The sequence below is a fragment of the Centroberyx gerrardi genome, chromosome 2 (assembly GCF_048128805.1).
Source record: "Centroberyx gerrardi isolate f3 chromosome 2, fCenGer3.hap1.cur.20231027, whole genome shotgun sequence".
NCBI classification, from domain to species: Eukaryota; Metazoa; Chordata; class Actinopteri; order Beryciformes; family Berycidae; genus Centroberyx; species Centroberyx gerrardi.
In genome coordinates this window covers 15,628,718-15,650,777 of record NC_135998.1, presented here as the reverse complement: position 1 = coordinate 15,650,777, position 22,060 = coordinate 15,628,718, and the positions used below count along the sequence as shown (strand labels likewise).

The following is a 22,060-nucleotide window of genomic DNA, read 5'->3' as shown; positions in this document are numbered from 1 at the left end:
GAACTGTAAAGGCTGCTTATCTGTGCTTTTACCACTGATTTCCTAAGTTTGTTTGTGTATCAACAACAACGATCCAAAACTCATTCTTACTACATCTTAAGGAAAAAATGACATAAAAATGAAAGAGTGATTGAAAGTAAACTTTTATGAACATTTATTGAACAATAAAAAGTGTCCTTGATATACCCATCATATTATGACGAGAAACAGACTTAGTGTGTTTTACTCAGCTGTCTCTTTTCCCTGTAAAAGAAAGACAAAATATTAATTTTAAACTAAGTATCTGCACACTGCAGTATTCAGTGACACAGAGTATCAATTCAGTGTTTTATTTTCATAAATTGTTTATTTGTTGTATGGCCTCAGTTACCTTGCCAGAGTCACGGCTCTTAGCTCTCAGTTTGTTGACCTGGGACTCAGCAATGTCAGCACGCTCCTCAGCCTCCTCCAGCTCATGCTGAACCTTCCTGCACTTGGACAGATGAACGTTGGCTTGCTCCTCCTGGAATGCCATAGAGATAGCTCAGTGTTTAAATCTTTGAAATGACTGTAGGTGTACTTTGATTGAAATTTAGTATAGTATCTAGTAATTACACATGTAAAAGATGAATATTTTGCCCTTACCGCTTCCTCAGCCTGCCTCTTGTAGGCCTTCACCTTGAGCTGCAGCTTGTCTACCAGATCCTGTAGCCTGGTAACATTTTTCTTGTCCTCTTCAGTCTGACAGAAAGTAAATATGCAAGTGTAAATATCTTCAGTAATAACTATGTATATTTGACTGATATGGATGCATCAGCTGTCAGTCGGACTATACCTGGTAGGTGAGTTCCTTCACTCTCCTCTCATATTTGCGGACACCCTTCACAGCATCTCCTCCTCGTCTCTGCTCTGCCTCAACCTCTGCCTCCAGCTCACGCACCTTCAGAAAAGAATCAGATGTTAAGAATCCATTTTTTTTAAACAGTTTTATATAAACCATGCAAATCTAACATATTTCTCTTACTCTAGACTCCAGTTTCTGGAGCTGCTTCTTGCCACCCTTCATTGCCAAGTTCTCAGCCTCATCCAGGCGGTGCTGCAGGTCCTTGACAGTGACCTCCAGGTTCTTCTTCATCCTCTCCAGGTGAGCGCTAGTGTCCTGCTCCTTCTTCAGCTCCTCAGCCATCATGGCAGCCTAGAAAAGATAAAATATTTATTAGAAATGTCATAAAACACATACATAACGGAACAGGGGCAATATGCCAGTCTTTGCATTGCACTTATGTTAATTTTCTCTGTGAGTGTGTTCTAATTAAAAAGTGTCAAGTTACTGTTTACTAATGCCACTACTAACAAATAAACCTATGTATGGAAAACACTGTTCTCACTTGGAATAAAATTAAAAAGGTAACAATGAAAACTTAAACCTACATCAGTGATGGCCTTCTTGGCCTTCTCTTCTGCATTCCTTGCTTCCTGAACAGTGTCATCTACTTCACTCTGGACCTGGACCAAGTCAGTCTCCAGCTTCTTCTTTGTGTTCAGAAGGCTTGTATTCTAGAAGAGAAAAAAAATCAGTTTACTCATGACTATAATGATATACACATATTTTAAAAATGCATATATTTGAGAATTAGTGAAGCAATGATTTTGTTTGTTTACCTGAGAGTGCAGAAGGCCAACACGCTCACTTGCATCCACCAGCTCTTGCTCAGCCACTTTGCGGCCTCTCTCTGTCTGTTCTAGAGCAGCCCTAAGCTCTTCAATTTCAGCCACCATGAGACCGTTCCTACGCTCCACCATGGCAGCCTGCTCCTTGACATCTTCCTGTACTCTGAGAGCATCATCAAGGTGCAATTGTGCATCCTAATGCAAAAAATATCAAGAAAATGTTTACAGAAATATCAGAATGTGGCTACACTTACGATGTCTATGTATGTCTGCACAACTGCTGTCTATGTATGTCTGCACAACTGCTGATGTCTGCACAACTGCTGCACAAAGGCTGTGTCCTACCTTCAGCTGTCCCTGGACATTCCTCAGCTGCTTCTGGGCCTCAGCAGCCTGGCGGTTAGCATGACTCAGCTGAATCTCCATCTCATTCAGGTCTCCCTCCATCTTCTTCTTGATTCTCAGGGCATCATTCCTGCTCCTGACCTCAGAGTCCAGAGTGCTCTGCATGGAGTCAGTCACCCTCTGGCTGTTCCTCTTGATCTGCTCCATCTCCTCATCTTTCTCTGCCAGCTTTCTGTCAACCTCACCCTTAACCTGGTTGAGTTCCAGCTGGACACGCAGAATCTTGGACTCCTCATGTTCCAGAGTTCCCTAAGGATTTAAACAAATATTGAAATAGAGCCCTTCCTACCTTTTGAATATTAAATTGAACTGTCTTCCATTGCTATTTAAATTTCTTGTAGAAACCTAATACACAGATTAACAATTACAATATTAAACTCTATAGAAGTTTTACCTCAGCTTCCTCAAGTGCTGTCTGGATTTCAGCCTTCTCTGTCTCCACCTGCTTCTTGGACTTCTCCAGCTCATGGATGCTCTTTCCAGTCTCACCAATCTGTTCAGTCAGGTCTGAGATCTCCTCTGCAGGGGGATTCATGTGTTTAATATTGCTAAACCTTGAAATGTAGATTTTATAGTTAATTCAAACTAATGTACATAGATATTGGTCCAGCCTGTTATCATTTCAAGCCAACTTAACTGCAAATGCAAACATTATCTGGTAGAAACTCACGTTGCAGGTTCTTGTTCTCGCGCTTCAGGGTCTCCAGCTGATCCAGAGCTTCCTCATAGGAGTTCTTCATCTTGAACAGCTCAGTGCTGAGAGAACGAGCCTCTTTCTGAGCTCCTTCAAGCTCTGCCTGACCCTCCTCATACTTTTGTTTCCATTCTGCCAAGACCTGAATAAGGTGCAATCCGTATAGTCAACATAGTTTCATATTCATCAATATAAAAACAAATGATTATACTTCATTTTGTTAGAATGGCATTGCAATACAAAGAAGAAAAAATGATACCTTGTCAAAGTTCCTCTGCTTCTTGTCAAGGTTGGCAGCCAGCCCATTGGCCCTCTCCACATCAATCATGAGGTCCTCCACCTCACCCTGGAGCCTCTGTTTGGTCTTCTCCAGAGAGGCACACTTGGAATTCACAGCCTCAATCTGCTCCTCAGCTTCCTGAAGGCGCTGGGCAAGCTTTTTCCTGTTGAATATTTGTAATTTGTCTCTCAATGAAAATAAGTAACTGAAGCCTTAGTCTATTGCTTGATTTTCTGACTAGGCCTATATCAAATACAAATAAATTATGCATAGATGTTTGAAGGGCAGGATTCATGGATGGAAAGTACATTTGAAAATACGAACATGGCCACCAAGAGCACTATGCTCCAGTTCTGAACTGGGCATTGATGTGTGGTTTTGGATTTTACTCACTTGGACTCCTCAAGCTCCTCAGTGCGCTGGATAGCATCAGTTTCATACTTGGTCCTCCACTGGGCCACCTCACTGTTGGCCTTGGACATTCCACGTTGCAGCTCAGCCTTTGCCTCCTGCTCCTCCTCAAACTGCTCCCTCAGAAGATCACAGTCATGGCGGGCCGATTGCAGTCCGTGGGCAAGGGCATTCTTGGCCTGTTAAATTAAAAATTATTTAGTGTGCCAAATTTCCAACTTACCACCAAGACTCAATGGACACTTAGTAGTTTCTTACCTTAACCTCCTCCTCAGTCTGTCTCTTCAGCTCCTCAATTTGCTGTGTGAAGGCCTGCTTGCCTCTGGTCAGTTGGGAGACAAGAGCTTCTTTCTCTTCAATCTGACGTCCGAACTCGCCTTGTGTGAAAATTGGAATATTGCATCAGTTTTGTATGCTCAATTTCTTTGAAAATACACACAGCAGAACACCCTGTTTGAATGGTGAACTATACATACCATTTTCTGTCAGGAGACGTGCTTTTTGTGCACTTAAGTCATTCATCTGACGGAGATTTTCATCATTCTTGGTCTTGATTTCACTGAGTTGATCCTCAAGAGTTCGGCACATCTTCTCCAGGTTTCCCTAAAACCAATAAAATAATACTATTTTAATGTATTCAGCCTCTACTTTATTACTGGATCTGAGATTAGATTTTTAATGTTACAAATATTTTAATAAAAGCATATCAAAGCAAAGGTACATAATATGTACCTTTGCTTTAGCAACAGCTTCCATGTTGCTGGACAGGTCATCGATCTCCATCTTGTATTCACTCTTCTCCTTCTCAAGCTTCTGCTTGACACGCTGGAGGTTGTCGATCTGTTCTCCCAGCTCTGCAACACTGTCGGCCTGCTTCTTGCGGAGAGCAGCAGCGGTGGCTTCATGCTGTAGGGTGGACTCCTCAAGGTCACGACGCAGCTTCTGGAACTCTGCCTCACGCTTCTTGTTCATCTCAATCTGAGCAGCAGTGGCTCCACCAGCCTCCTCAAGTCTCTCACTGATCTCTTCAAGTTCCCTGGCGAGGTCAGCTCTCTGCTTCTCAACCTTGGCGCGAGCAGCACGCTCAGCTTCAATTTCTTCCTCCAGTTCCTCAATTCTGGCCTATTGAAAGTAAATATGATAATTTGCAGTAAATGTTCTCTTTAAAAAAAGCCATGAAAGAAATTATTATTATTAAAATACAGAAATATTATGTAGTAATTGTGTCACCTGAAGCTCCTTGATTTTCTTCTGAAGCTGAGCACCCAAGGACTGTTCATCCTCAATCTTACTAAGGAGCTGACTGGTTTCAAAGTCTTTCCTGTGAGAATTGTAGATAAAGAGAGTAGTTACTAACATCCCATCCATCCAATCTACCAGACCCAAACGCATGTGTTTGGGTCTGTCATGAACAAATGAATGAAAAATAAAATTAATTTTACTTCTTAATTTTCTCCTCAGACTGCTGCTTATCATTCTCAAGATCCATGATAGATTCCTGGGCCAGTTTCAGATCACCCTCAAGCTTCCTCTTGGCTCTCTCAAGGTCCATACGAAGTTTCTTCTCTTGCTCCAGGGAACCTTCAAGCTGCACATGAATACAGGCTTTTAATTATCAAGTTCAAGAGCAAACCTATCTTTTTTGCTAATCATACGGACTTCATAAACTCACATCGTCCACTTGCTGCTCAAGCTTGGTCTTGGCCTTGGTCAGAGTGTTGACTTTGTCTTCCTCTGCCTGCAGGTCATCAAGAGTCTGCTGATGTGCTTCTTGAAGGGCTTTCTTCTCCTTGGCCAGCTTAGCAATACTCTCATCCTGAGAGGCCATCTCCTCAGTCAGGTTCTTCACCTAAAATTGCAAGAAATATTTTGTTTAAAATGGGTGATTATTCTAAAGTCATTTGTTTTACTAGCTAGTGTGAATATTCATGAACCTTGTTCTCAGTGGCATGCTTCTCCTTCTCCACTTTGGCTAAGGTAAGCTCCAGGTCATCAATGTCCTTCTTGAGCTCAGAGCATTCATCCTCCAGTTTCCTCTTTTTGGCAGTTAGCTCAGCATTGATTTCCTCCTCATCCTCCAGTCTCTCAGTTGTCTCTTTGAGTTTGGCCTCCAGCTGGATCTTACTCTTGATAAGTCCCTCACATCTCTCCTCAGCATCTGACAGATTCTCTGATTCCTAGTTCACAATGAAACAAAAAGGAAGTAACATGTTAACATATTCTGGACAAGACATGAAAAATAAAACTAACCCTAAGCCCTTTATATTAGTCATACTTAAAAAAAAATTAACACTTTCGTCTTACAAAGGTACTAAGGTTTAGTGAACGCTAATAATGTTATTTGAAGATTAACTAATGCAATAAAAATGAAGTTAATCATTTATATATTGCATGATAACTGATAACAGATTATAACAGTGGCTTCTGATTAAATTAGTTAACCATTTATTAACATTGTGGTATCTCAGTTAAGAAATTTAATTTATTTATCTAAATAAATTCAGCATTAAGTATTGGTTAATGATTAACAATTTTTTAAAGCAATACTAAACATTGTTTGGGTGGCTATTACACAGTTGCAACCAATGTTTACAATATTTATTAAAAGTATAATAAATTACTTGTAAACATCAGTAGACTTTTTTGGGTTGCTATAAAAAATATGCAACTGATGTTCACTGTACTGAGTAAATGGTTTTGGTAAAAGTTTTTTGTAAAGAGTTTTTTTTCTTTTTTGGGTCGCTTTTATAAACTTCCAATCTATGTCAGTGCTTTTTAGTGATGTAAGTACATAACCCTGCTTCCTCAAATGAAATAATTTACAGCATAATCGTTAGTAAACCCTTAAAAGCCCAAAAATTGATTATTTGATAGTTCACAAGAAAATAATACTTAACTAATGTTAAATAGTGATAAGTTACCAAAATATTATGGATGGTTATTGTTTCCAAGCTGGCTAGTGAAGTCTACTCACAGATGACACTTGCAGCTGCAGGTCATTCTTCTCCTGCAGAAGAGACACCATCTTCTCCTCTAGTTCCTTCTTCTTAGCCAGGGCCGTGGCCAGGTCTGTTTTCATCTTCTCGTAGTTCTCCTTCATCTCGGCCAGCTCCTTCTCAGTTTCAGCAGTCTTCAGAAGAGGTTTGATCTTGTAGTACACCTTCATCCATGGCCAGTGTTTGACATTCATGAACGAGCGGACGTTGTACTGGATGGTGTAAACAGCATCCCTATGGAAAAAAAGTTGCTGTCATGGATAAAGTCACTTTTGGATTGGGTGGTATATGACAGAAATATTTATTTAGAATGGGCTGTTTTCAACATGCCTTGTCGCCGTCATCTTCACAAACTCCTTCCTCATGAGGTAAGCACGGCAGAGAGCCTGAGTCATGGTGACCAGAGAAGCAAGCTTGTCATCTCTCATCTCCTCAAGGGTACCCAGCAGACCAGCTTTGAAGAATACCTGAATACAGTAGATAAAATATGCCATTATTGTTGATTGATTTGGAACCATAATGGTGTTCACTACAACAAAGTTAAATAAGGTAAGCAATGTGTTTACCTTAGTGTGCCCAAATCTGTATTCGTCATGATTAACATCAATTGATCCAAGCAGCTTTTCTGAGGCCTTCTTGTTGTCAATGAACTGGCCCTCAGGGATGACACCGGCATTCAGCACTTTGTACCTTTTTGAAAGAGAGATTGTGTTCATGGTGAGCACTTTCTCCTCATATCTTGCATCAAAAATCCCTTATAAAACATTCAACAATACCTCTGCTTGAAATCAGCATAGAGGATTCTGCTGGGGAAGCCCTTTCTGCAGATTCTGATACCCTCCAGTACACCGTTACACCTCAGCTGGTGGATGACCAGGAAATTCTCCATAAGACCTGTAAAAAAATTGTGTTCATTTTGACAAAGTAATGAATCCCAATCACAATGATTCACTAAATGACTATTAAGATCAGACACTAGAAAGATCATGTCAGCTGACAGTGTACCTGGAGTCTTAGACTCATTGGGAATGAGACAACGCACAAAGTGGGGATGGGTGCTCCTCAAGTTTGTCATCAGCTTGCCCAAGTTCTCCTAGAGATACAAGGTGAAACCAAATGTTCTTTGTGAAAATCAATAAATTTGAGTATAACTCCAAACTGAGACTTGATGTTGTTCTTAAACCTTACCCTGAACTGTGAAGACACAGTCTGCATGGAACCACCCTTCTTCTTGCCTCCCTTCTTGCCACCACCAGACTCTGTTTTTCAGTTGATAATTTTAAGGCAGAGAGGAAAGTTAAACTTTAGATCAACACATGATGAAAAAAATCTATATTGCAGAAAAATGATTTCAATTTTTTCAAAAGTATATCACACCTTCAACAACAGGGGGGTACAGGACAGGCAGCAGCTTAACTGAGGACTTCTGGTAAAGCTGTATAACAGACTCGTTCAGGGGATCCTTGTTCTTGTCCAGCCAGCCACAGATATTGTAGTCCACAGTTCCAGCATAGTGCACCAGGGAGAAGTGAGCCTCAGCCTTGCCTTTGGAGGGCTTTGGCTTCTCAAATGCTCTGTTTTTACCAAGATGCTGGTCATACAGTTTGCTCTTGAAGGTTGTGTCTGAAGCCTTGGGGAACATGCACTCCTCTTCAAGGATGGAGAAGATGCCCATGGGCTGTATAAAAGGTGCAAAGAGATACATCATGAAAAGGCATTGTTGTAGCATTCAAACAATAATTACATAGTCACAACATTATTGTGTACCTTTTCAATAAGCTCAATGCAGGCAGCCAAGTCCATGCCGAAGTCAATGAACTCCCAGATGATGCCCTCCTTCTTGTACTCCTCTTGCTCCAGGACAAACATGTGGTGGTTGAAGAACTGTTGCAGTTTCTCATTGGTGAAGTTGATGCACAGCTGCTCCATGCTGTTGTACTGTCAGTGGATGAAGGATTATCTTAACCTCTTGCAATGCATGATAAAACTATGAAAGATTATGAAATTAAGCAGTCTATCCATTACCATGAATGCATACTTACATCAAAGATTTCAAAACCAGCAATGTCCAGCACACCAATGAAGAATTGCCTCGCCTGCTTGGTGTCTAGCATCTGGTTGATGCGGATGACCATCCACAAGAACATCCTCTCATAGATGGACTTAGCCAGAGCACTTACTGAGTTCATGACCTGAAGAAAATAGACATTACAGTGAATTAATTTTAGTCTAACCTGAGCAATGTTCAGAATTATTTGTAATTCAAGCCTCTTCAAGTGTGTGTAATAAAGTATGGCAGAATATACAAATTTATATGTTTGATTTTCCAGAGAGACACCATTTTACAGCTAACAATCATTCCAAAGTAGGAATAAATCCTTTATTCTACTTGGATTAATGAAAAAATGTTGTATTAATGATCTGCCTAATGAGGAATCCTAAACTCTGTTCGTATGATTTTTAACAATTAATTAAATTAATTCAAGCTGTAAGGGTGTGACATATCTGTTTTTAATATAAAGAAGTTGTGTAAACTAAAGAAACAAGAGAATGATGTATCTTGCTTACCTGGGGTACAGTCTGTCCTTTGGTGACAAACTCATTTCCGACCTTCACTCTGGGGTAGCACAGAGCCTTCAGCATGTCAGCTGAGTTCAGACCCAGCAGGTAGCCAACCTTGTCAGCATCTGAAAAATTCACATGAGATACATTAGAGATATATGACAATGACTGTAAAAGACAATATCAGTAACAGAAAATACAAACTGAACTGCTGTGATTAAAAATTTACTAACTTAATTCAAAAGCTATTCAGACTCATCCACTTTGGGATGAAGTTAATACTCACCCTCTGTGCCGTCTGGCTCAGCCTGCTCTTCACGCTGCTTCTGCTTGAACTTCATGCTACCATGGTGGAGCACAGCACCGGTAAACTTGTAGATGGCCATCTTTTCATCAGCAGTGAAGCCCAGAATATCAATAGCTGTCTGTATTCAAATGATGTGTCAATGCTGAGTCAAAATCACTTCAAAAAATTAATAAGAAACAGTGATGGTGTATTTAATGCACAAAGCATCAGAAAATGTGTCAAAACTGAAGATCACACACATCAGTGGCAACCAACTCCTCTTTGTCATCAATGCTGGCCACAGTGATCTGACCCTGACTGCACATGGGGAAGTCATAGGGGTTGGTGGTGATGAGCGTCATTTCTGGAGATTTAAAAAGGTTTAAAGGAATGAGTGATTATGGATTATGTAAACAGTTTGCATTAGGGTTAGCACGATCAGTTACTCATCTTACCAATCAGCTCAGGCTTGTGGTTGGTCATCATCTGGTAGAAGATGTGGTAGCCTCTTTCATCAGGAAGCTGGAATGTCACTCTGGACTTCTCCAGCAGATCTGTAAGGGTTGTTCATAACTACTCAAAGTCTGGTCCACTGATTATGGCAGCCATTTTCATTCACCATAAGAACTTTTTACTTACATGTCTCAATATCAGCACTAGACAGTTTACCAGATGTGCCGAAATGGATTCTGATGAATTTACCCTGTTTGAAGGAGCATACTATTTAATGTAGCTCTATACTGGCAATATACAATGGAACAGGTTTTTTTTTCACAGGTTGAACTGCTTCCATACTTACAAAGCGAGAGGAGTTGTCATTCCTCACAGTCTTGGCATTACCATAGGCCTCCAGCAAGGGATTGGCTGCAATAATCTGATCCTCCAGTGAGCCCTATAATCCATTTTTTATATTAATATTGATTTCAGTAGTAAATTTCCACTTTTTCTTTATTTCACAGAAGTGTTTTCAGTGTTTTTAGAAAACATTCATGATAATATACCTGTATCTTTCCTGCTTGCTCCTTCTTCTTGTCTCCTCCACCCACTGAGATTGTGGCAAAGTACTGGATGACACGCTTAGTGTTCACAGTCTTTCCAGCACCAGATTCTCCACTGGGCATAGATATGTAGAATCAGACAAATTTACTCAATGAATTGGATTATATTGGTGTTATAGAGGTGCAATAGATATAAAACTTACGTGATCAAGACAGACTGGTTCTCCCTATCTGTAAAAGGAAAAATTAAGAAATATATTTCTCATCTATGTAACATAAACTCAGTTTATTGATAATTTATAAATTTTCTTGACAAGGACATACCAGTAAGCATGTTTTGGTAGGCATTGTCAGAGACAGAGAAGATGTGGGGTGGGGCCTCCATACGCTTTTTGCCTCTGTAAGCACTTACAACCTCAGAATCGTACACTGGGAGCCACTTGTAGGGGTTCACAGTGGCACAGAACAGCCCAGAGTAGGTCTGAAGGGGATGAGAGAGATGTGATCACTTACAGTATATTATATATGAGTCCATGCACAATGTTATACTTTACTGCATAGGCAGAATATCTTACATAGATCATCCATGCTGCATAACGCTCTTTGAGATTATACAGCACAGAGGCTTCATTGAGATGGGTCATCATGGCCATGTCCTCAATTTTGTCATACTTGGGAGGGTTCATAGGGGTGACATCATCCTCCTTAACTGTCTTCTCCTGAAATATTGAAACACAATGTTAGTGCTGAAATTCCAACTGCAAGTTGCACTCTCGTGAGTTTCATGAAACTTCAGCCTACCTCCTGGGTGTCAAGGACTTTCACGGTGACTTTGCCACCGTCTTTCTTCAGGATTGTACATTTAAGGTACAGCTCCTTAGCATCGACCACATAGGCAGCACTTTTGGCATCAAAGGGTTTGTTTTGAGCCTCAACCCTCTCCATCTCTGGTTTACGAAGGTAAATGGCGGCCTTGCCATAAATGGCCATCTCCGCGTCCGTACTCATGGTGGCGACTTACTTCTGTGTGGTAATTCCAAATAAAGTATAATCAGACCCATGTGCCAAGTTCATGTGGTGGACCATCACCTCATCACCTAATACAATTCATCTAAACAAGTAAATACATCCACACTATACCATGTCCATGCATTATCAAGTTGGTCTTCAACATAGCTGATTAGCTCATTTGTAGTCAAATGTAGCCTATGACTGAATTTTGTCCAAAATGGATGAAAATCAACTAGGACTAGCATAAAAATATTTGTATATAGTATATATTAAAAAAATAAGTTGTTCTTACCTGACCCTTTATCTCAGTCAAAAGTAAAGTATATTCCACAATCCTGTTGAAAACATGTTATATTTAGAAAAAAATAGCATGGATTCATTGTTTAATAATTTTTTGCAATTCCTACACATTATACTGTAAACTCATTTCACAAAAGTGGAACAAATCATATTGTATAAAGCATTGTAGAGAATCTCACCACAAGCTGGAACTTCACAGGTCTTCTACCACACACACACAGGCTCCTCTTGGACTGCTTTTATTGGATTTGTTTTGCCAGCATAGCAGAAGTTAAATGGGTAACACACCAAATGTGGTGAAGACAGCCAAGGCATATATCAGTTGAAACACTTGTTCCTTGCACATAAATCTTTTTATGTTTCAGGTTTCAAGTAGCCTAATGAAGCCACCTTCTGAATTTGGGATAATGCTTACTTTAAATAAGAATAAGTAACTATTATTTAAGGCCTTTTGACACACTCTGTCCTATCAGTAAATTAGCAGTTCTATTGAAAGCATACGAATGACACTAATTATTTTAATTATCCTTTTCTGCAAATTGCGTAAATTGTTTTTAGTAAAAAAAGAAGAATATGAAATGTATTTTTAAAGTATTTTCCTAGTAATATTCTTCAATCATTTCACAAGGAAGATAAAAAAAAATAATAATTCAGCATTACAGGAACATTTTCATTTTCTGCGTTCATATTGCGGAGCAGTTTCCGCCTGAAATCCGCGACCCGCCTCGCTTTGTAAAAAGTGGCAGAAATGAAGCGGAGGTGAGCAGAGCGCTCAGTTTGTTGCCAGGCAACCAAAGAAGCGCTGGATTGTAGTGATGCATTCCGCGCAGATCTTATCTGCTCAAGTTGAACTATTTTCAACTCTTTGCGCAACTATCCGCGGCGGAAAAATCCGCGATCCGCCGCGGAGTCGGTGGTGAGCGCAGAATCCGCTCCCTTCCATAGTAAATAATGTCGTTTTGAGCAGAAACCGCTCCGCAATGTGAACGCAATGTGGGGGGGGGGGGTGTTATCATGTCGCGCCCCCCCTGTAGTTCCTCTGTTCCCCCCCTAGGGGGCGCATAGGGCAGAGGTTCCCAAACTGGGGAACCTCTATGAGACAAAGCGCAGCCTGAGATCCTCAGGCAGGGCCCTTTTGACCGTTCCCACCTGCCGGCTTGCATCTAAAGGTCTGGGCATTTGCCGTCAGGGCTCCTAAACTTTGGAATGCCCTGCCTGAGAATCTCAGGCTAGTAAACTCTGTCTTCTTTTAAGTTTCTCCTCAAAACACATTTTTATGTAGAGGCTTTTTTACTATGATTTTTATTTTGATTTATTCTTATTTGTGTTTTACTTGTATTCCTTGTTTCTTAGCTCTGTTTTTACTCCATTGATCTTGGTGCTGTCGTCATTTTTTATAATGATTTTCATTTCATTTATTTGTGCTTATTTTCTATTCTGTTTTTTTTCCTACTGTTTTTATTCCATGCTTTTATTTATTGTGAAGCACTTTGTAACAATTGTTTTGAAAGGTGCTATAAAAAAGTTTATTATTATTATTATTATTATTATTATAATATGGTATATGACTTAGCCAGCTGAGCCACCAGGACGCCCAGAGCAGGAAGTTTTTAGCTGAAAACATCACCCGTTCCTTTCACTTGCAGTTGTGTGTACAGTGTTGTTAAATCTGAGAGTTAAATCTGAAAGTTCAAATGCCGCAATATTTTTTTGGTACAAGAATTTCTGATGCTGATTTTGTGAGTCTAAGGTCCCATTTGCACCTTTTGTTAAAATGCAATCTGTGTCTGGATATGCTATGCTATCTGATTGTGCTATTTGCATTTACACCTGGTGTTTGTATGCATTCTCATTGTCTGCATCGTGACCAGAGTCTTGTCTCACAAAGCCAGTTCAAGATAGTCAGGGTGTCTTTGTGAAAGCTGGCTTCACAAAAAGCTGGCTTCACAAAACCAAAAATGTCAATCCTTATAAAAGTGGCTATCAACTTGCTCTGGCAACCCAGGATTTTGCTATTCAGCTAGAAGCGCCTTCACATAAAAGGGGTGGGGTTTGTAACAAATAGCAAATAAATAACATACATGTTATAAAATAAATAACAAATTTATTTTTTGGAATATCAACCCCGGGAAAAAAAACAACAACTTCAGAACTTCCTTTGCAAAAATATTAGTTATGATGGTTATAGTCTGGCTTACTACAAACACATAAGAAATGTGTATGTGCATTGCAGAGTTTTCTTTAATGCTGACTGACGCAAGACATGATTTTCCCGCCCTCTAATAGCACATGGCCTGGGCCTGGGCAGGCCCGGGTGCCTCCATTGCTGCCTCAGTTGGACACGGAGATGGAGCATAAATACTCTAAGAGAGAGGTGAAGCCAAGCAGGCGTTCGAGCATTCATGTGCTATTGGAGGGTGGGAAAATCAAGTCTCACATCAGTATTAAAGAAAACTCTGCAATGCACATATACTTTCTTTTGCGTTTGTAGTAAGCCAGACTAACCATCATAACTAATAATTTTTTTTTAAGGGAGTTCATTAAATTAGCATGTTAACCTGCAGGACATCCGTAGTTGCTTGTTTTTCTCCCGGGATTGATATTCCAAAAAATAAAAATCACATGAATGCAACGCTGTTTAGCAGCCCACATGGGAGACCTGAGTGTCGGACTTTCCCACCAGTACTTGATTGCATCATGTAGGGAATAAGGATTCTATTGGTGAAATAGGATGACTAGCTTGGGCAAATGGGGTTTCAGCTTAATTCTTTTCCCCACTGACTTTCCTAGTTGAAAAAAGCTCTGGCCCAATCCCAATGTCCGCACTCACAGACTTTGACGCGCGTTCTTGACAAGTCCGCGAGGGTTCAGGGCTGTCCCACTGTGAAATCGGTAAGTGCGCGAGGGCTCTCTGGCGGACTTAATGAGCCCTTTATGCAGACTTTCAGCAAGTCTGCAATTCTGTAGACTTTGCTTGAGGGAATTACCCACAGTTCATAGCGTTTGTGACGTTAATATTCATGTATGTGGAAAATATCAACTGATGGAATGTAATGAATTGAATGTATGTGTGTATATACTGTATATAGGGTGATGTGTATACTGCTTCATTTACAGTGTCTTGAGAAAGGTCTCTGTACCGAAACGTCGACCAATACATTTTAACGTGCAAAGAGGACACGTGTGCGGAACCTTGTTATTTCCTTTACTTGATTTTTTTGAGGGTTTTGGATTCCTGCACCGCGGCCTAGGAGACAAGCGAGGTGTGCGCTTTATTCTTCCTTCTGTGGAAAATATCAGCCAATACACCCAATATAAAATATTGCAACATTAAAACAGAATAAACAGATAATTTCAGAAAAAAAGAAAGTTACGTTTTCCTAAGGAACCAAGATGGCGCTTCCCTGTGTGCGACATTGCGGAGCTCTCCGAGTCAAGCTTTACCTAGTTTTCTGTTTGTTGTTGTCTCTACTTTCCTTTCATGTGCGGTACGTAAGGGCTCGTGTTAAGTATGATCGGGCGACTTTAATGCAACTAGGCGAGCTGGGTCACAGGGGATATTTGAACCTTGGTGTTCTCGACTCCTTCCCAGAGCTACATCGCCATGCCAGAGTGACGCCGAGCCAGCAGCAGGGGGCTGTCCCGGCAACCTGGGGCCGCCACGGAAACATGGCAGGCGGGGAGGCGCCGAGTGGAGACTCCAGCGCCTGGTAAAATCCATGTGTAAAATCCACGCGAGCACGGAAAATGATGCTCTCTCAATAATTTTCTTTGACATTTGATACTAAATTCTCTCCATAAATGTTAGCCTAGCAACGACAGCAGACCCCAGCGGACTGAACAACGCAGGAGGCGGCAACTGTGATGTAGTATTCCGGGGGACTTTTAATTTGATAACGTAATCCTCTGCGATGCGTCGCACGTTCTTCCATTCTGGGGCAGCCAGTAGGTTTCTCTCTAGCTAGTGAGATTTCAAGGCTTAAAATCTATACAACGACGGGTCAAATAACTTGGGAAAAGTATCGACAAGGCAGAAGAACTCCCGTCAACAGTATAAAAAAAAAAAATATTGTAAAATACTGACCAAGGCAGGTGTGCCATTTTGCACAGAAGAAAAATAGCGCCTCCTTACCAACCAAAACAAGCACAGACCCATGGCCAATTCAATTCTATGCACTGAAGCACTGCGACACAGTTATCGGTTAATTCCACTAACATTATTTAAATACCACAAGGTAATAAAGTTACGGTAAAAGTCTGGGCAGCAGAAGATGTGTTATCAAGTTACTGTTTACAAATCCTGTTACAGGAGAGTTTGGAGCCAATGTATTAAGCCACAAAATATAAATCTATAAATAAAAATAAATCTATAATTTCATATGATGGTCTACTCGTCATGTAGAGAAAAATAAAATAAAGGAAGGAACAAGGAAACACAATTAATTATGAAATTCTAGAATAAAATAAGACAGACAACCTCAAAGGTTTAAGACATTTGAAAACTGTTGAGAATGAGAATGTTAATCTTAATTAAAAACAATTTAAAGTAGGGTACAGATTTTGTCAATTTTGCAATTATGAAATTTTGCCATCAAGATGAACATGTTAACATAAGCTACATAGGAATTCCTGTCATAATCAAAATAAAGAATCACATGCTTCTTAGCAGTTGTAATGTTAAGGATAATTTTTCCTCAAACAGTCCTTACGCACATCCCACTTTTTTGGTGCTGAGCCAAACTGTTTGTATCACAGGCATCTGGTTTATAGAGTAATGGCTCGCGACTCTTGTTGAATGCTCCCAACAAATTTTATTTAGTTACATAGACAACGTTTCGATCCCCTGACGAAGGTCCCATTGGGATCGAAACGTTGTCTATGTAACTAAATAAAATTTGTTTGGAGCATTTTACAAGGATAATTTTTCCCTCAATATAATGCGTGAACTCTTGCCAGAGTGTATTGGTGATTGTACAATCAAAAAATAAATGGCTGACTGATTGACTCAGGGTCAGCCTTCCAAAAGGTACATTTATGGTCAACATTGGCATATTTAGAAACATATAAATTAGAGGGATAAATATTATGTAATATCTTGAAATGGACTTCATTGCTTTGAGATACTAAACTTGAAAGGCATTAACCATGCTTTTTTCGCTTAATATAATGAAACACAGAGGACCAGACAAGCAGACCTCTAGGAACAATTCTGTGTTTTCTTTGAATGACCCCTCTAATATGTTTATTACATTTCTTTTCCATAATATCAATATCTCAAATAAAGAGCTTGGGAGACACATTATTTATCCCATTACCTTCTATATGAGACTTCATCAATAGTATCATAGGTATGGCTTTGATCATCTTATTGAATTCCTTAAAAGTAACAGGGAAATTATTGGTTGCTATAAATGTTTCATAGCTTAAAGGATTAAAGGAGGAGTAAATTCATGTTTCTAACATACCAGTTCTCAAGAAAGATTGATTTATTCCTGACTGTAACACATTCATTATTCCAAATAATTGCTTTATTTGGGGAAAAACTGTGAATGTAACACAATTTCCAAGCTCAGAGGGCTTGTTCGTAAAACTGGAAGTTTTGAAGGAGAAAAGGTCAACTTATTGACCACCTATTTTCTTGAAAATATGATTGGGAATAAAATACCAAATAGATTCAGGGTTTTCTAGACATTTTTTGAGCCATTTGATAAATTTAAAGATTAATTTAATTAATTTAAAGATATTATTTACTAAAGTCCCTCACATCCAGGCCTCCTTCCTCCTTTTTCCATTTAGAAACACTTCTTTTTAAAATGCTGATGCTTGCTCTTCCAAATGAAATTAACAAAGGAAGAATTGAAATCTTTACATATAGAATCCTGAACTTCTAAAGATAGAACAGGATAATTTTAACCAGGACCATGCAGGACCAAGAAAAATGATCACATTACACCTGTTCTTAAATCCTTGCATTGGCTTGCGGTAAATACTAGAATTGATTTTAAAATCCTCCTACTTGTATATAAGGCTCTGAATTCCCCTGCTGACGTGTATATTTCTTATTTTACATGTATTGCTCTTCGCCTTGTGAAGCACATTGTGTTGCTTTTTGTATGAAATGTGCTATACAAATAAAATGTGACTTTTTGACTTTTTTAACAAATCTTGAAAGGCCTGCTTTGGATTAGAGAACTCTATTGGACAAGTCTGTTTGGGGCCACTTATTAAAGATCATGTTTGTTTTTTTTAAGTTTTGGCAAGGAATTCTTGTGTCGTCTAAAAAAATCCTAGCTATGTGTATACCTAAATATTTGATGCAATCTTTGACTGGAATGTCATTCATGCTTGACTGTATTGTGTTATATAGACAGAATCTCACATTTGGAAATGTTGATTTTTAAGTCGGATGCCAATGCAAAGCTGTCAGTAACCTTAATTACTGAGGGCATTTGATCTTTGTTTTTAAGAAACAAAGTGTCACCTGCTAGTTGGGAGATCTTTATTTCTTCCCCAAATATGTTAATACCTTTGATATCAGGACATTTAAATATTTTTAAAGATAGTATTTCAACAACAATTAAAAATAGGAAAGGAGAGATATGGCAGCCTCGACGAACTCCCCGTGTAATTTGGAATCTTTCAGTAATGTTTATGAAATTCATTTATTATATCTGAACATGTTGTCCAAGTTTCATGATGATTGGACCATCTATCACAAAGTTACAACAATTTAGCTTATAGGCCACGCCTCCTTCACAACTTTAAGAGTTAATATCTTCAAAACTACAGTAGATATCAACAATCTATAAACAAAATTTAAAGAGCGTAGGACCATAGATGCTACTGGCCGATTTTGGTGGTAATCGGTCAAACAGTGTATTAGGAGATGTTAAAAATGTGTTTTTCAAATAATTCAAAATATCTCAAAAAATTTCCAAGCGAACCTTGAGGGTCCTTATGGCAAATTTGTAGAGTACGGTTAGGTAGATATGTGTACCAAGTTTCATGTAAATCGGACAAATGGTGTGGGAGATACAGCACTTTAAACTTAATATTTTTGACCTTTAATTATAGCGCCACCATCAGGACGATGGGGGTCATATTTCATGTGGGTCTAATTGAAGCCATACTAGATCATGGTGCAAAGTTTCATGGCTCTAGCATTTACCATCTCACAGCAAATTGAGCCCAAAGAGAAAAACAATAATAATTTTTTAAAAAAGTACCAGTACAAAAATTAATTAATTAATTTATTAATAATAATCACAGAAAGTGCAAATTTCCTACAAATCTCCACAATTGCCTGAACAATTCTCTTGACAAATTTCAATACAATATAATGCACCATTGGTGAGATATGGGTCCAAATAGCATGGAGATTAATTTAATCAGTTAATTAATAATAGTTATAATAATCATAAACACATCAAAATCAATAGAGTTCTTCCTCTAGGGGTCATCAATGTCCATACCAAATTTGAAAAGATTCTTATTATTATTATATTATTATTGAGAGTTAAAAAATAGTTAATATTGGGGAGACAATCCCTAGAGGATTATATCCATTCATTTTGGAGTGTTTAGGAAGAATAATAATATAATTAACTTTAGATAATCTACTTTTAGATTAGCCCAGAAGGAAAAATTTTATTATTTGGCGAAATAAAAACAGTTGGGACATACAACCAATATAATTGGGAAGATTAACCCTGGAGTCTTATTGTGTGATTATTGAATGGCTTTTTATTACATTTGACTTAATGGGGCCTTCGAGGATTGGGGAATTTCGGGGATATACCCTTGCTGTCGGCCCCCGACAGTATCCTAGTTTTGATTTAGTATTGATATGAGTTGAGTTATCCTCTGTTCTTTAAGTCTTCAGTTTTTTTATTTTCATTTTTCTTGTGTTGCACTCTTGGTTGCACTGTAAATACATGTCCACCTTCTGAGTCAGCCTCCTACAGTACTTCACTCAAGACCCTCTGGCTATCTCACAGGCACATATCAAACACGGAACATGGTCAAAATTGACTGCAAGGGTGGAGCAGAGCAAACAAAGCGGGGTTTGGAACCTGACCAGTGACTGTAGATAGGGAGGGGCAGTCTGATGTACACTGCCCTGTAGGCGAGTACCAGTGTCTTAAATTTGATGCGAGCAGAGATGAGAAGCCAGTGAAGTGACCGGAAGAGGGGAGTGATGTGAGAGAATTTTGGTTGGTTGAACACCAGATGGGCTGCAGTGTTCTGAATGTGCTGTAAAGGTCTGATGGCAGAGGCATGTAGCACAGCCAGAAGAGCGTTGCTGTAGTCCAGGCGGTGACAAGATGACAAGTGCCTGTACCAGGAGTTGTGCCACTTCCCTCGTAAGGAACCGGTGAATTTTGCGGATGTTACAGAGGGAGAACCTACAGGAGCTAGTTGTCGCTGCAATATAGGCAGAGCAGGACAGCTGGTTGTCCAGGATCACCCCTCGGTTCTTGGCAGTCTGAGAGGGCAACACAGTGGTGTTCTCGATGTTGATGGAGAGGTCTGTGTGAGGGCAGTCTTTCCCTGTGAGAAAGAGTAGCTCCGTCTTGTCAAGATTGAGCTTGACGTGGTGCACAGACATCCAAGCACTGATGTCTTTAAGACATGCAGCAAATGTGCCCATCAATTTGTGTTTCTGAGGGGGGGGGGGGGGAGCCCACCCCTCCCCCACCCCCACCCCCGTGTTTACCAGCAGCAGTGACAGGAAATGATTAAGATTGTTTACCAGCAGCAGTGACAGGAAATGATTAAGATTAGTACTGTGACAGCACGAGTTGGCAGTAATTATGCACAGGTGCACAGTTTGGATGCTGGTGTACACCACTGAGAAATTGTCTTCTACCTTTACCTTAAATCATATATTGTTACACAAACTATTATTTGGTTAAATGCAGTTTTTGTTTGGCAAATGTTTTTCTTGAACTTTGTGTGCCATTTTGGTTTGATTTGTTAACTTTGGATGCATGCATCAAATGTCTATTTTTGTTTGTAAGACTGCGGCACTGGGCCTTCTATCGCATGCGCACATAGTCCACACTCATAAACACATACAAAACACATTCAATCATGATACAAACCATCCATCTGGGAAGTCGTCCTTGGAAACTGTTTGGAAAAGGGCAGGCACTTTCAAAAAAAACTTGGCAGGTGATTGGATGAACCATCTGTCTATCATCGTCTATCACGGGCTAACTTCAACCAATCAGATCAACGAACCATATGATGTACAACAACAAACTATGTAGTTAGCATGTCGGTAGACGATTCTTGTCAAACTCTTGCCGAAGCCAGTCGGGAGAAGAGCGAAAACATCTTATCCATCCAGAAAAGCCTTCAGTGCCGTTCTTTGCTCTTCTTTCAATGAAGAAATACTCTCCAGTTCAGAAATAACTGATGTTATAGCAGCATCTACGCTAGCCTCTTTAGGAGCCACCATTGTTGCGAATGAACAGTCGCTTCTCGCTGTCGTCACACCTAAACCACGGCCGTAGCTGCCCTCATAGGACGCTGATTGGTCCGAACCACTGTGGTTCGGCCACAAACGCATAACTTGAAGCCTGGCAAAATGGATTCTCGCATGATCGTGATCTCGCGAATCCAGCTGCCTCGCAAGGTAACACACCCCTCACCTGATCACAACAAAACCACATGCAACTCTGTCGAAAGTGGACTTCATGGACTACGTGGTCGTGACACGTGTGCTAAAGGAGTCTGACAAAAGACGGACTAATCTACATCAACATCACTGCAAGCAAAGATAACTCTAAATTAGTATTGATATCAGGCACCATCAATAACTACTTGCACTACACACCACACATAAAACACGTGATATAGATTACAACAATTCACCAAGTGCACATAGAGCAGCCTTGTCTTATTAAACACAGTTAGAATAGAATAGAACTTTATTGTCCACCGCAGTGGAAATTTCCCTTTGGCTTCACAGGTTGGTTAAGATGTGACACAACACAATAAATAAATACAGCACACAGAAACAATATACATAACCAACAATTCCAAGTTAGGAGTTAGGAGTTCAGTAAGGTGATTGCATTTGGGATGAAGGACCTTTTGTACACATTCTTGGTTGCTCTTACAGCTCTATACTGCCTCCCAGATGGCAACAAAACAAATTACTGAGAGGGTGAGTGTGTTGGATCACAATTTGGACACAATTTGTTCGGCCTTACGTCCGGTCTGATCGTTATATATACTGTCTCTACTCTTTTCCTATCATTTTGCCTGCCATATTTACAATTCTGGTCAATTTATTTCTGTTCCTGGCCCCCAAGTTCACATGTTGACATATTAAAAGGTAAAATGTTCTCAATAAGGCTTTTGTAAACCAACTCTAATGTCATAAGAAGATAGTTTCCTTAACAGATACAAATGTGGCATTGCTTTCTTAAAAATGTATTCAGTATTCAGTCAAAAAAG

The 22,060-nt window shown here is 39.7% G+C and overlaps 1 protein-coding gene across 1 annotated transcript; it reads right to left on the bottom strand.

Annotated features, from left to right (window-relative positions):
• Positions 1 to 222: 222 nt before the first annotated feature.
• On the bottom strand, positions 223 to 11,290 carry LOC139921948 (myosin heavy chain, fast skeletal muscle-like). Its single transcript, XM_078286525.1, has 39 exons — positions 11,084 to 11,290; positions 10,858 to 11,001; positions 10,607 to 10,763; positions 10,486 to 10,513; positions 10,286 to 10,397; positions 10,084 to 10,176; positions 9,924 to 9,987; positions 9,740 to 9,838; positions 9,545 to 9,648; positions 9,285 to 9,423; positions 9,005 to 9,123; positions 8,479 to 8,628; positions 8,192 to 8,374; positions 7,814 to 8,114; positions 7,625 to 7,695; positions 7,442 to 7,529; positions 7,213 to 7,330; positions 7,003 to 7,126; positions 6,767 to 6,903; positions 6,415 to 6,670; positions 5,375 to 5,617; positions 5,113 to 5,289; positions 4,883 to 5,028; positions 4,671 to 4,761; positions 4,173 to 4,562; positions 3,917 to 4,043; positions 3,699 to 3,817; positions 3,423 to 3,619; positions 3,009 to 3,192; positions 2,726 to 2,891; positions 2,450 to 2,574; positions 1,996 to 2,304; positions 1,642 to 1,845; positions 1,411 to 1,536; positions 1,004 to 1,174; positions 815 to 919; positions 625 to 720; positions 371 to 502; positions 223 to 243 (listed from the first exon to the last, which is right to left on the bottom strand). The coding sequence occupies exons 1-39, from the start codon at positions 11,288 to 11,290 to the stop codon at positions 223 to 225; spliced, it is 5,823 nt and encodes a 1,940-aa protein (XP_078142651.1).
• Positions 11,291 to 22,060: the final 10,770 nt, after the last annotated feature.